The 16226-nt window shown below is 37.4% G+C and overlaps 1 protein-coding gene across 1 annotated transcript in view; it reads left to right on the top strand.

Moving 5' to 3' along the window:
• Positions 1-16226, top strand: part of BANK1 (B cell scaffold protein with ankyrin repeats 1) — a gene marked incomplete at its 5' end in the record, with an annotated part of 276016 nt that overhangs the window by 230436 nt on the left and 29354 nt on the right. The window contains one exon of the mRNA XM_082653833.1: positions 9410-9475. Within this exon, the coding sequence (XP_082509959.1) occupies positions 9410-9475 (66 nt within the window). The remainder of the gene's footprint in view (positions 1-9409; positions 9476-16226) is intronic.

The following is a 16226-nucleotide window of genomic DNA, read 5'->3' on the forward strand; positions in this document are numbered from 1 at the left end:
ATATATAGGTTTCTACCCTCAGTTCCTGACACAGAGCTCCTGAAACCCTTGTAATTTCCTGGCTGGTAGGAGTGTTTTTGTTCTAATGAGGCAGCTCTGAGTGGACTCCTGCATGGCTCCTGGAGGGGGGTTAGTAGGGAAAGTCCAAGCAGTGATTAGAAGCTTGGAATTTTCAGCCCTAACCCTATTCTCTAGAGAAGGGCGAAGGGCTAAAAATGGAGTTAATGATCAATCATGCCTATGTGAGGAAACCTCAATAAAACCCTGATATTAGGGGTTTCCAGGAGCTTCAAGTTTGGCAAACAGGTCCACGTAGGAAGGGTGACACACCCAACTCCATGGGTACAGACTTCCCTGTACTGGGGACTCCCAGACCTTGCCCTATACATCTCTTTATTTGGCTGTTCATCTGTATCCTTTATCATATTCTTTAAAATAAGTGTTTCCCTGAGTCCTGTGAGCTGCTCTAGCAAATTAATCAAACCTGAGGAGGGGGTTGTGAGAATCTCCAATTTGTAACCAAATCAGACAGAAATTGTGGGTAACCTAGGAATCTACCACTTGGGATTGGCATCTGAAATAGAGAAGAAGCAGGCTTGTGGGACTGAGCTCTTAATCTGTGGGATCTGACACTACCTCTGAGTAGATATTCTCAGAATTGAATAAAATTGAATTCAATTGTAGGATATCCAAATAGTGTTGAAGGGCTGCTTGGTGGGGGAAAATCCGCACACGTTTGATGACCAGAAGTGTCTGAAATGAAGTGTGACAGTAGAGGAGACACACGGGAAAGAAAGGCCCAGGAGGAAAAGTGGGTTTTCCCAATGCTGCTATACAAGGAGGATTCAGATTCACTGATATTACCTAAGTAAATAACTTCATATATCTGAGATGCAAGTTCCTCATTGTAAGTTGGGAATAGAAATAACATCTATTTTAAGGATTGTTGTAATCTTTAAGAGATAAAATTAACAAGTGCTCAGCACAATACTTGGTATGTGATATACACTCAATAGATAATAATTAAAAGCAATTCTACTTTGTCTTTCCTCAGTTTCTGAGCAGACGGTGACTTTGATTAACTTTAAATTCTAGAAGAAGTGTGTGCTTCCTGGATTCTGGAGAGTTAGAAGTTAAGGAAACTATTACAGATGGAATTGGGGTCAGGATATCCTTTCCTCTAAAGGAACAAGTTGGCTTAGTCTACTCCTTATGATAATAATTATTAGGCAACTTTCATGATAATTTCTAATTCATGAAATAATCCTGCACAGTTGGCATTAATAGGCTTATTTGAGAGAATTCCCTGGTGGTCCAGTGGTTAGGACTCTGTGCTTTCACTGCCGAGGGCCCTGGTTGGGGAACAAAGATCCCACAAGCTGCACGGCGTGGCTGGGGAAAAAAAAAAAAAAAAAGAGGTACTTTTCCTAAAAAGCAAGGTATACAATAAATAAATAAATAAATAAATTTAAAATAGAGATACGGAAACTGATGTTCAGTGAGTTTCAGCGTCTTGCCCATGATGATAAAACTAGGAAGGGGAAGATGTGTGATTTAGACCCGACCCAGCTCAGTCTGGCTACCACGTTTGTACACATGGTAGGACCAATTTTCTTTCTTGATGTATTTATTTCTGGGTCATTAGTTAATATTTATTTCTTCCTTCTGACCCATAAGATCCATAAAAGAAGAGACCAGTCATTTGTTTTTGCCTTTCAAAACCTCATCTGTTTTTGTATCCTTGGTGCCAAGCTCAGTGCTGAATTCATAGCAGAAACCATGAATATTTGATGAATATTAATTGAATGAGTACAAGGACGAATAAATGATAAAAGTAACAAGAACTACATCAATGTGGGTAGGAGACTTCACTAACACTACAGAGGTTGGTCAAAAGAATATATCAACCTAGTAATTCCTAAATTTCCCCTTTTTTAAAAAAATTTTAATTTATGTATTTATTTATTATTTTTGGCTGTGTTGGGTCTTCGTTTCTGTGTGAGGGCTTTCTCTAGTTGCGGCGAGTGGGGGCCACTCTTCATCGCGGCGCGCAGGCCTCTCACTGTCGTGGCCTCTCTTGTTGCAGAGCACAGACTCCAGACGCGCAGGCTCAGTAGTTGTGGCTCACGGGTCTAGTTGCTCCGCGGCATGTGGGATCTTCCCAGACCAGGGCTCGAACCCGTGTCCCCTGCATTGGCAGGCAGATTCTCAACCACTGCGCCACCAGGGAAGCCCTCCCCTCTATTAAACCATCTAAGTACTCCTAATGAAGAGGGAATCCTGTACCTAAGGGGACAAAGTTCTAGGATATTCACTTATAGCTAAGCATTCTAACTGCTTTCACACAGCATAATGTATCAGAGAGAATCTCTATTTCCACCATCACCACCATCTCCTATCCCCAGAAATGTAACTTATTAATACAAAATTGAACCTGTGGTTCATTTTATTAAGAGATATGTTTCTGGATTTTTTATTCCATTCTTGTTATACTAAACCTAATTTTATGTTAATAACAGTGAAAAGGATAACTCATTTTTCTTAAATGAAAAGTTTTTGAAGTCTGCCTGCTTTTAAGAATCATATTCTCTCCATCTTTTTCTCCCTCTAATACTGGAAAGGATCAGGTTCATTAAGCTTCAAGAATATAGAGGAATTAACATGGATTCACAGTCCTTCTTAGTGACAAAATTCTTGATTTAAGACAAATCAAAGAAAGAAATGAGCACTTTTCATAATATAGATAGATGGGTAGTAAAATTATATCCATAAATCATTGCAAAGAGATGACTGCCTATTTGGGAAAATTTTTCAACATCAAAGGGCAATTTCCCATTTTCCCCTCACACAATTAATAAAACCAAGATCCTTCTTCAGAGTCCATGTTGCTGATTTGGGGTAGAATATAATTTCCCTTTCAATTTTCAATTGCTACTGAGTTGCCCTTGGCATTTTACAGTGCAACAAAGTTGTGTACAGCCTTTTTGAGAGCTACTCAGCTACTGGGACCCCAAAATGTCAAGTACAACTCAGCTGCTCTCAGAAATTTTCCACTTGCAATTCACTTGTACTTGAAATTGATCACATACAATGCAATGGAAATGCAAACAGAAAGAGAAACCTTGTAGAATCTCTTAGGAAAATTAATCCATATCATCATAAATGTGGCAGAATGGATTGGCCTCTGTCCTCATTAGTGAAGAAATATTGTCAAATGGATTAAAGTAAGCCTTAGATCAAGTGCCCTAGGTTCTACTCTCTGGCCTGGTGACCTTGTCCAAACCATGAGCTTTAGGACTTTGTATATATATCACAGGTGGTCTCAGGATAGAGGACATATTTATCATCTGTTTGTAAACCCAGTGTCCCTGCTTTCCCCGTGATCCTCTGCCTCCCTGCTTTTCCTGATAGAGTACTGGCACAGCTCTGACAAGGAGCAGTTGTTCAGACGTGTGCTCACATTGGGAATTCTGGTCTTTTTCCCCTTAACATACGATGCTCCTAGAGTCTCTGTTAAATTTGTCTTTTAGTAGAAGCCCAATTGGCCTAGAGTAGCAGGTCTTAACGGGTGGTGATTTGCCTCCCAGGAGACATTTGGAGACATTTGGCAGTGTTAAGAGACATTTTGATTGTCATGGCTAAGACAGTACTACTGGCATCTATGCTAGGCCACAAAACATGTCTCAACAAATTTAAGAGGACAGAAGTTATATCAAGCATTTTTTCCAACCACAACGGTATGAAACTAGAAATCAGTTACAGGGGAGAAATGGGAAAAACACAAACATGTGGAGACTAAGCAACATGCTACTAAAAAGAAAAATGGGTCAGTGAAGAAATCAAAGAGGAAGTCAGAAAATAAAATGAAATGGAAATAAAAACACAACTTTCCAAAATCTATGGGACACAGCAAAAGCTATTCTGAGAGGGAAGTTTATAGCAAAACAGGTCTACCTCAAGAAACAAGAAAATCTCAAATAAGCAGCCCTGTCCTTTGGAAATTTTCAATCTGCATTTTTGTAGTTTGAGTCTTATTGGCAGAACTAGTATTTAATATTTGTTCAAAGTGAACGTGACCAGATCCTACTGGTTACTTCTTAGGACAGTAATATTTCCTGATATAAGAGGAAAGAAAGAGGCCAGAGAAATTACTCTTGGTAATCACTAAGCATGAACCAAAAGGTGAACTCATCGCAGCTTCTAGAGTATTACAGTGACTTCCTAACAACCCAAACCACTTCTCTTTGAAACAAAAGGAAAATTACCAGGGATGTTACTGGAGGAATGTCTATGCTAATATCATTTTTTATTGAATACAAGTGTTCAAGAAGTAAAATCAAGCAGTGAGCACACATGAAATCATATGGGAGGAAACGAGCCCCTAGTCCAGTGCTCTGCAAGCAGTGGGTGTTCAATACATGTTGCCTGCCTGGTAGCAAAATGAAGAAAGACCTGCCTACCCAGTGGTGGAGTAGAGACTTTGCTAATAAACTCATTACAATGCCCTCAAGCTCTAATTACACAGAATCCCACAAATCGATTGCTCTCTTTCTCTCAGTGTCCCAACCTCCTGGATAAGAAACATTTCAAGAATAGAAATATTCTTATTTGCATCAAAAAGGATAAATATGCAGATAAAAAGTTTATATTCTATTCTAATGAAAATTCAGTTCCTTAGAAGTAGAAAAAGTAATTTATAGTGAGATTTCCTGTTTTGGGAGAGGATTTTTATGGGAACACGTCTATCAGACTTAAAGTTTCCATTACAAACTGGAAAGAAAATTAATGTTTTCTCCTTAGGAAACCAAAGCATTCATTGATATTTCCACCGAATTAGAATTTCTATGCTATTTTCCTTCACGCAGATATGTACTTTCCAACTTCCTATCGCCACCAATCTCCCGAGTACACTGTAACCACATCCATGACCTCATGTGTGCTGGCTGATCATTTGTAGATTCTCCCCTCCCACTCCCCCAAAAGAAGCTGCAACTCCTGACTGTATGTCTGCAGTCAGTAAACTACTTTCAGGTGAAAGACCTTCCTGTTATGTGTCTGATGTGACTATTTCTGTTTGTGGCCATGACACCCCTAGCGTGCCTATTCAAATGTGGTGACCTGCGTTTGATAAATTTGTTGAAATTGGCAACGCATAACTCTTGCTAACAGAATGAGATGGTGCTTTTAAGCTGACTGGAGTGCTCAGTCTATCTTGATCCATTTGCAAAGAGGCTACATCTCTTCTCTGAGCTTGGATTTGATTAGTCAGTATGACTACTCATCGGGTTAGAACATTCTGTTCCCTGCCTTCACTGGCTAGACAAAGGGGTTGTTTGCACTGCTTTCCTTTACCTCACTCTGCCTTTCTGTAATTACCATTCACAGGGTACAAATTGGGGGAACAAGGTAGGAAGAGGAAAGCTACAGAGGTTACATTATGACCCTTGCCCTTCTGGTTGTTTTTTATCTCTGTCCTCTCTCATGAGTAGGCCTTAATGACACATTTGACTTTTGCTTAAAATAATACACCAAAATGGAGGACAGTATGGAAACTGACCGCATTTTATTTACCTTTGCATCCTTAGGACCTAGCACAGCACTTCGCTACATAGTTAGCAATCTAATGAAAGTTTGCTGTTTAATAAACATACTGCTGCTACCTATACTGAGGACCTGAAGCACAATACAGATTTGTATATTTCATTTTATGTCAAATCCCTAGTTTCAAGAATTATCATCAGTGATAGGTATGCAGCTCTAAGCAGCATTTCACTTCACACTTCTGATGGGCATGGAACATCAAGGGGTTTGTGGTTTATAATTCATATCTTTATGAACACATTTGGCTACGCATTACACAGACTTTCCATTAGCTTAGCCACTTACAGAATAATTCCAAATACGCTTTATCAGATTTTCAAAGAAGGGCAGCCCTGGAAGAATCTGTTTGCTTGAAATAGGCCACTAATGAGGTTGACGTGAAGAACGTTCTTGCAGAAGCAACCTGGAAAGACAAATAGTGCAAGTGAATTCGTTATATTTCACCTTCTCCTCCTCTGCTCTTCTGATAGTTCTGCTTTGCTTAACATTTTGAATATTTAATACTATGATAATTTTTTCCATTCAGTGTCATTTCTATTCTAGAGAAAATTTTATAGAAGTCATTCCACCAAATATTTAAAATAAATGGGGGTGATATTTGGGGCATTTGCATTGTTTGCGATTATTTTGAACCTCAAAAATTGTTTTTCTTTCTTTATGGACTTTTTTAATGTTTAAAGGTAGTGACAACTACTAATAATGCATTCATTAGTCTTTCTCATCAAATTCCAATTTTAGGTAGGAAGAGAAAAATAAGGTTTCACTAGGGCAGAGTCATCAAAATTGACGTTATTTCATAATTGCCTTCATAGCATCATTTGAACGTTGACGCAATAAAATGCGGTCAAAAATAATATTCTCCGGGAATTCAAACACATAGGGACAGGACTGTCTCCATATATTATGAAAAACTAACACTGGTCTGTGATTTAACTTGCTAGTGTTCCTGTTAGTCTAAGCCCCCAGTAAAAAGAATCTCCCCCTCAGAGATAGCATTCTATTTAAATTCATGTTCATTTGAGAATTTATCCGGGAACCATTTGGCCTGGAATGACTTGGGGAAAAAGAATTGGTAGCGTTTTGGAATATCAGAACTGAGTAAGTCACTAGAGACCATCTCACCTAAGCCTTAACTTTATTGGCAAAGGAAATAAAGGCCCAGAAGGAGAAAGCCATTTTCCCATGCCATGCATGTTGATGATATTAAGACAAAACTATACCCTTTCCACTGTGCCAAGCAGATTAGCATTCTAGTATATAGATTGTTTTTCAGTTGCTATGTGTTTAGAACAGAATCTCATCTTACCAAAAATCCTGTTGTATAAAAATACATACCTTCCATATATAAATCTGAATGTTCCATACCCAGTGCTTGGTTCTCCCTATATCATGGATTTTATAGTTACCTCTCATAAACGTTGTGTGGGTGAGATGGTAAACAAAGTGTATAAAGCTTTCTAGAGCAAAGATTTCGCCGGTAGAAGCAATTTAAATGTTTCAGCGAATATTCACTGTAAAAAGAAAGATTAACAAAGTCTGGAATTTTATCTCTATGTATTCTTTTCCTAAGGCTAATAGAGCATGTGTCCTTGGTATGCATGTTTGCATCGGTGATCATTTGGATGGGCTAGCTCTTTCTTCAAGAAACAAGTTAATATAGGTGTCTTCCCAAGATTAATTTATATTCAAAAACACCTCCCAACTTTCATAACAAGGAGAAACAGTGTGTTTGGCAATATGCTAATTGCTAATTGAGTTCTTGTAAGGAAATGAGGCTTGTCTATAGGTGAAAGGAGGATAACGGTTGTAGTGGGTGGAGCTGGCGGTGAGTTAGGAGGGAATTTCAAGGGAGGTTATTGTGGTAGAGAGGATTTTTGTGCTATGGGGCATGACCTAGTGCCCATCCTGCTCTTAATGAGTTCTGTTATCAGCACTTTCATCATCATTCTACTCAGAGCACCCCTACTCTCCCACCGCAATTCTCCACCCCGTCCCAGGCTGTTCTAGCTACACACGCTGCTGAAATGTCAACAATAAATAAATATGCTGCTGTCACTTCTTAATCTAGAAACTGAGCATGTTTACCTAACATTTGCTGTATTTCACAAAGTCTGGACATTTGTTGTCAACAAATGTATTTCAATAAAATATAAGGTGTAAACTGATTTTTAACAAATGAATGCCAAAAAGCTGGAAAAAAATTCTAGTACTCCATAGCTTCAAAATTTATCAGAGTTCTTAAAACTTATCAATTAATATACTTTTTATTGGAAGAATTTATTTTCTGAATTTATCTTTGGATTCAGATTATTTCCCATATTAATGATGCCAGATTAGAGCTTTTTTGTCTGAGACAGTCTCAGTTACTATCTTAACAATACTGGCGAAAAAGCACAGAGCGTCTGCATGTTATTAAAATTTCAAAAGTGTTTTATTCTTTCAAGACTTTACGAACCGGCCAATGAAAAAAGTCAAGCACCACTTATAAAAATGCTTTTATTATCCTAAAATACATTCACATACCATATATCCATCAGTATATTTTATTTGAGAAAAAATGTAAGCCACAAACCCAGAACTTGCCAGTAAGTTATATTTAGCATGTTTTCCAAATACTAACTTGAAGCAGAAAATTGATTTTCAACCAAAAATATTATTTCATGTGTATAATTTCTCTTAAACACATCATACTTTGAAAGTATATTCGCTTCTCCCGTTTGAAGGACAGAGCAGAGTACCCTTTTTCTTGACAACAGCTGGCAAAGTATATGTGCTTAATAAATAATTATTGATTTGATATGGCTTAGGGAACTTTCTTAAATTTGAAAAAAATGCTATCTGGATTCATCACAGATATGACCTTGATATTAGACTGGTTTAAAGAATACTGAGACCAATGGCAAAGATCCAAAATGGTAGCTCCACTATCATTGCAAAATTACGTAGCCCTTTTATATGTTTGTTAGTTATTTTATATGTTAGTTATTTCCACCTCTCTCATCTATAAACATATGACATCGGACTAAATCTCCAAGGCCTCTTTCAGTTCCCAAACCCTATAGTTTACCCACAAAAAATAAATGGAAGTCTGGGATATTCAGTTTCTAAAGTCAAGCTCTAAAGGCTATAGACTTCCTCGTTAACAAATACCAGAAGGTATACGGAACTTTGTGGGTGCTCAATAAATATTAAACAATCAATTTTATCTTTCATCTGCTGAATGGGGTAATGCTGACTTGTCTCACAGAATTCCATGTAAGAAATAATAAATGAGAACAAAGTACTTTTCAGATAATGGAGTAATTCGAATAAGCTGCTTTAATAGGTCTGAGGTCTAGCTAGATGATGCAAGAATAAAGTATCTTTTTTATTATTACATCTGGGAATCCAGCAGTCTTTTCATCTGTTTAAGAAGCAACAGTCTTTATCCTTGCTTATCACCAAAAAGTCAGCATGAGTAATTTCTGTGCAAATGGAATTTTTCATGTGATTTTAGCATTTATCACTTTTAACAAAATGCAGCTTTTATCTTTACCTGGTATCAAAATGGAATCATATCTTGATTTAAACAGTTTAATGAGGCGTTCCATCAGCATTATACTACTCTGTGCAAAGAAAATGCTTTTTGAAAATGACTGATAAGCTGCACAAATGAGAATATTGTAAATTTAATAATCCTCCTACTCAAAAAATAATACAATTCAGGAATTGTTACTAAGGAAAATGAAGTACTGCATTCTAATTTCCTACAGTCTTCCACAGTGTGTTCTTTTTTATAAATAAATAATCTGTGTTCTATTTTTTACAGTGTTTCAACAAAAGACTGCCAGAAGACAATCAAATGGTGACAAGTTCCATGGCCCTAAGAAACAAGGTACTAACATGAACTTCAGTTTATTTAATAATCTCTAAGTAAGAGTTAAAGAAATCTTATGAATACTGAACAATGTCTCCTGCTATAGAAGTAAATAATTGTGTACTTGGCTAATTTTACTGTTAAGTCAGTCAGTGTCTTACCCAAATATAATTTTTCCATAGTAAGATTAATGCAAGAAAATTATTTTAATTAACAAAGCCAAATTATTTTAATTAACAAAGGCCTTACTAGGATATTTGTGGTGATGTTGATAATGTTTGTTATCAGAGCTCCAGGAAGGTCAAGTAAGACAAATTCTCTAACATCCCTCAGAGACCTTTAGAGAGAAGCCTCTGGAACCTAACTTGGTAGGAGGGGCAGATGATTGATGCCCCCGTGAAGGGGACCAGCATGGGTTTTCTGTGCTCTGCATTGAACTCCAGTCAAAGATTGTCTCACTATTCTCTTGCCTTAGGTAATGGACCTACCATTTATTGGAACAATTATTTGTCATGCAGAAAAGAGCTGAACACTGTAGCTCAGAGGCATCTCACACAGGAGGAATATTTTCCTCTTGCTTCATAAGGAGGCAGCTGCCTCCAGTCTTTCCTGACACACTTGGTTCCTATTGAAAAGAGGTACTCTGGCAGGTTATTTATTATGATGTTTTTCTGATAATAAATCTTTGGTTAAAGTTCAGAAATGAAAAACATAAAAGGTGGCAGAGGTGGAGGTAACACTGGATGACTCTGATCATCAATGAGCATGTACAGATGCTTTTAACCTCAACCCACTTTTGAAATAACATCACTCCAAAATAATATTACCTTGAAATGTTACTCATACATCATTGAGAGAGACATTAAAATAAAACTGGGAAGTTATTTCACCAGCAGCCACTTCCATAGCCTCTTTGTGTGCCATTGTGAAAATAGCAAAGTGCTGATTGCACCAACTTCTGACACCCACTGACCTATTAAATACAGAACCTCATGGACTTGCTCCTGGGATGCTGTGGCTCATCCTTCAAACAAAGGTGTGTCCTTAAATGAATGATCATCACCCATCACTTCAAGTGGCATTTCTCACGGCAGCGAGGTTGAACTTAGATCATTCTTCCAATTAAGTATGTGGTGTTTGAATGCAGCACACGATGGACCTGAACTTCCAGTCTCCTACAAATCACTTGGATAGACTACTTATAAATTTGTATGCAAAAAACTCTCCTTATTGGACAATTTTTCATTTCCAGTGATTTCTTAGTTTGAAGGGAAAGATATATATTTTTAAGTCTACTATTAGCCTCCCACTGTGCCTTCAGCTCTCTCAAGAAATAAATGCAGAACTCCATGTGAGATCATTGTACAATTAGGATCAAACAGTTATTGAAGAATTAAAGTAGAGAAGATTATTCCTATCTGGACTCTTCCACGTACCTCACAGAGCTTGGAAAAGAATAAAGAGAGGGGACGCTTTGAGCTCTTTGGGAGAAAGTTTCCCTAAAGCATTTTTAACAAATTATTCAATTATTATATTTTAATTAAATTACGTTAGAATTAGGAGGATGATGTGAAGAAGGCCACAGGAGATGAAAGAAGGGGACAAGTAGCAAGTGTAATGAAGGGATCCTCAGAATGCCAGATCTGTCATCCTCTGGTTGTCCCACAGAGAGCAATATAAGAAAAGGCTGCTAATGTTTTTGAAGCCTAGAAGAAACCTATTAATATTCTACCATATGTATAGAAAAAATAGTCCCTTCTGTACTCAGAATAAAAGGGGAGGAGAGAATGGTGAAAGGAAACAAGAACCTAAATTATAAAATATTTTACTGGATTAACATCTGTCCATATCTTGTTACTTAATTTGCTTCTTCAAGGTCAATGATGACCAGATTTTTTTAATTCTTGGGGGGGGGGGTTAGGTTACTGAAAATTCTAATCAAATTTTTGTGTGAATTTTTCACTCTCTAGATATGTGAATCCAATTATTGATGATATTTTTGATTAGTCACCTTAGAGCAGTTCCCCTAGATTCCTTTAACTGTGGACATTAGTAATTCAGCAGAATGGAAAAGATTATTGTTCTGTTTTCAAGGAGTAGAGGAACATTAAATCCTATGAAATGTTAGGGGGAAAAAAACCTTCCTAATAACTGCAGTCTGCAGGGAAATCAGAATCTAGCATGAGAAGAACATAATTAAGAATAATGGGGGGGGGGCTTCCCTGGTGACGCAGTGGTTGAGAGTCTGCCTACCGATGCAGGGGACACGGATTCGTGCCCTGGTCCGGGAAGATCCCACATGCCGCGGAGCGGCTGGGTCCGTGAGCCATGACCGCTGGACCTGCGCGTCCGGAGCCTGTGCTCCGCAACGGGAGAGGCCACAACAGTGAGAGGCCCGCGTACCGCAAAAAAAAAAAAAAAGAGTAATGGGGAAGGTTTTGAAATTAAAGAATTAAGCACGTAATGGACTTCCAATGTCCAGCCATTTTTCTCTAAATCTTTTCAGATATTTATGACCATCCAGACCACGGGACATACTAGACAATCAAAACTACTTATTCCTAAATTAATGAATACTCTTCAAATACCCTGGGATTTCATGGTGTAATAGGAAAAACAGTGCATGCTTCACCAATGATAATCTCTTTATTTGATTGATTGATAGAGAACAAAAAGACCCTTTTGTGAAGTGTTTGTCAGAGTCAAGATTTTTTAAAGGGACTGGACAGGTTCTCTAAAGGTTAAAGAAATATTATTCAATTATTTCACTATATGCTGGAAGGGAAAGGGATTTTGAGAGCCAACTATTTTCCCACTGAAAGTATAGGCATTTCAGATGCCCTGTGTTGAAGACTGCCAAGGGATTGCCAGGAAGCTACATTATTGCTAAGTCAAGGAGTTTTCCTGAGGAACAGAAAAAAATTAATTGGCACCATTTCCATGGAAACTCAACAGATTTCTTCAACTCAATTTTCACATCCTGGAAAAAATATAAGAAAAATGCTGAGGACTTTGGATCACAGATAAAAGTTTCCATCAAAATACATTTTTAAAATCAGTTTTTCCAAGTTGGTTTTAAAATTAGAAAAATTTTAAATCAGTGCCAGAGTGTTGTCCCCAGAATGTACTGCTACCACACCTCCACCCACTTCCCAAAATTGAGCCTCACAGAGCAGTCAAGGGTTTGTTCTTCAACGTGGCAAACCAGAGAACTGAATTTGTCAGTGGGTTTGGAATCAATTAGAGTTTTGATGTCTGAGTCCTGTTAACTAAGCTCATGGAGGACTGATTTATAACCCCCAATCCCAATGGATTAAATCTGTTTTATGGGAAGATTTCTTCCCAGTGACAAGAATGCTTGTATTCATTAGACCCTTGCCAAATATTAATAATAAAGTTTTTATAAAATATAATTAGTAATTAGAAGGCTACTAGGTGAACATGATCAAGTCAAAGGGTGCTGGAGGAATGTAAGGACTTTGAGGACATGGAAATAGCTGATTAATTTTCCACGCCTCACAAAATCATATAATAGTCTAGGGTCAAGATTGCTCACGTCTCCCAGACCTGTTTTTCTCTGTTATATCTTTTTCTTAGGCTACGCCCTGGGGCCTTTTCTATCTTCACTGGAATCATCCCCATTTTATCAACACAGTGGTACCTCAGAGGTGAGGAATGGCCATTGATGATGTTTAGCGTTCTTAGCTTTCTTAACTGCCTCCGTGTGATCATGGGTCATGGCCACAGATATGCCCAGCCATACAGTGAAATAATAATCCTCTCAGCAAGCATGTGTTGTTGCTGTCATGCTTGGAAGGCAAACCATTTTTTTGAGGGGTGGGGTTAGGTGGGAGGTAGGAGGAGCACGTCCACCCTAACCAGCTGCCTATACCAGTGACTCTCAATCCCAGATGAGCATAAGAGTTATTTGTGGAGCTTCTAGAATTTAGTTGCCTAAGTCCTACCTTAGACATGGACTACAAGCAGAACACAAGAGAACAGTAATATGCTATAATAATAATCTCAAACCAACACACAAAAAACAAAATCTAACCAAAAGAAACTATTTGAAAGGCCATATTGTGGTCAGATTTGGCCTCTAAATATGTTATATTTCAAAAATAATGTGCACAATATAATTTCAGTTTTTTGCCATTTTAAACCATGCTTAAATCCATGTCTCATGTAACAATTCAAATCTCCAGCCACTCCCTATTGTATTATTGTATCATTTGCTACAAATTACTTTAGATATTTCATTTGTTATCATGCTTTCCATATTGTCTTCTTATATTTGAGACACATTTCTCTAAACTCATAATTCTATCAGAACTGGGAGAATAAAAGACGTATCGAGAATCATGCTATGAATAAAAACACAAAAGAGAAAATAATTATTTTTGATAATGAAGACTATTCAGATGTGTTTAATAAGCAGGCAGTGAATCTTATCTGCTCAGTAATTCCATCTTTCTGGCCCCTGTAGGCTTACAAGTTTGCAATCTCTGATATAGTCTCTGCCCACTAATTCCTCGATGCAGACTGCAAAATCGTTATCAGCTGGTCTTTTCAGGGGGTGTGCATGCTCTTGGGAAAGATATAGTCAGGGAACATATCTTGTATGAGCTCTGTAAGTTCCCAGTGCTGCAGCAGTGTGATGAATGTTAAATAACAGAATTTTCTATAAGTAGGAGACCTAGAGAAATGCAGATGGTATTACCCTTATGTGGGCAAAAGAGAATGCGGGTCCCTGAGGTATTTTCATCCGGCTACTTTTGCCAGTAATTGATATATTAAAAAGAAAAGAGGGAAAATTATCAAAATGTAGTTATTTGTACTCCATAGAAGAATAATGGCTTCAATTCTCCTTTTCAGTATAACTGACATTTCCATTTGTCATGTTCATAGGAGTTTTTTGTTTGGTTGGTTTCTGTTTTTGTTAAGGTCATACCTGGAAAAACTTGTGTAATAGCTGAGCTCTTGTCTAAAATGGTGATGTGTCAGCAGCCAGCAGTGGCCTCTAAGAAATGCTTGTGAAGGAAAGGCATCAAAAAGATGGAATTCTTAATAATAGTGGAAACAAAGACTGGAATAAAGCTAATGCTGGAATATGGGACTGATTCCAGTTAATTCTAAGGTTGAAAAAGAGGGATTGAAGCAAATAAAACCAGTAGTCCACCCGCTGACCCCTAGCTATCACTCTACTACACAAATGCTAATTTTTTAAAGTTCTCTCCACTCCAGCTCTGGTCTTTCTATATACATGCAGAAAAAGTAGTTCTCCCAGTAGAAAGCAACCTGAGGCCCTGCAGTAAAGCTCTGTGAAGGAAAGATGGGATGGGCAAGAAAACTTACTGTTTATTCAGGAAGTTAGTTGCTTGCAGACCTATCAGTACATAGTGCCAAAGAATCATGTTCCACCTATTTGTGACAAAGCTGCACCAGACAAAGCTGCTAAGTCCTGGGATCTTGAGTTATGAGTTGCACCAAAGTCCTCTGTAGTCCTAGAGCAGAGAACAAAATTTGATCTGAACACAAGGAATAGAAGCAAAGGATAAACAACCACCAAATCTCTTGTCAAACGTGATTCTATAGATGCGTTCTCTTTTAAGAAGACTGAAGGAGAGAACAAATAAATGATATGAGAACTTCAAAAACCATGTCAAAGGAAGGGAAGGAGAATTTCATCATGAAGACTCAGGATAATTATACTTCTGTAAATCACTTCCTTAATGAGTAAGGTTGTCATATATCTTCCCAAGAAGCACCAAGCTATCAGTGTGGAGATAGTGGGAAATATGCAAGTATGCCCCCCCACCCCCGACACACAGACACAAAATAAGAACATCCCAACTAATGATGTGTAATTGTTTTTAGAAAATAACTGTAAAGAAGTATGAGTTATCTTTAATTTTCATTTATTAAATTAAGCTAAGCCATTCAGCTTTCAGGATCAGTGCTAGATACCCACTGACAATATACAGGAGCCAAAAAAGAAAATTTCAGAAAACTGCAAACTCATAAACAAATTGAAAACATAAAGAAGAAACATCAACAGAAAGTCAGGGGTCGAGGTCAGGCTGAGATGAAAGCAAAACAGATGAAAGACATTTTAGCTGAGATGGCAGGATGAGGTGAAACATGTGACATGATGAAAATGGATCAAGTGACTAGAGGACATATGGCAAAAATAAAATAAACTTGGAACTTAAAATTTCAATAGCAAACGAAAATCCACGTTGGTTATAACAAAAAGGAGTGACAGTGGGTAAAATCAATTATTAAAGTTGAGAACATAATTGGAAAAGGGTTTGTTCCCAATATATGGAAATACTAAAAACAGTCAAAAGACATGGAGAACAGAAATCCAACTCATGTATAATAGGTGTTTTTAAAAATAGGCTAGAAAATACAATCAATGACATAGTTTAACAAAGCTTCAGAGTACAGAAGAGTGGGGGAATGAATATGCAGACTGTACGGACTCACTGTGATCTAGCAAAAAATAAGGAAATATACCCACATTTAAAAGCATCTTAGCAAACTGTTATAGTTATAAAGATGAAAAAACAACCCTAAAGTATTGAGGAAATATGTTAACTTAGATTTTCTTCTAAAAAATCAAAATCAGTTTTACAATTTAGAAAATGATGTAACAAAAATTTGAGATAATGGACTACATGATTTATTGGGAAAATGTTGCAACTTATATTTAGTCAGCTAATGTGTTTGTGTAAGAAGAAAACAAATATATTTTTTGGATGTCCAA

The sequence above is a fragment of the Grampus griseus genome (genome assembly GCF_964374135.1).
Source record: "Grampus griseus genome assembly, chromosome: 4".
Taxonomy (NCBI): Eukaryota; Metazoa; Chordata; class Mammalia; order Artiodactyla; family Delphinidae; genus Grampus; species Grampus griseus.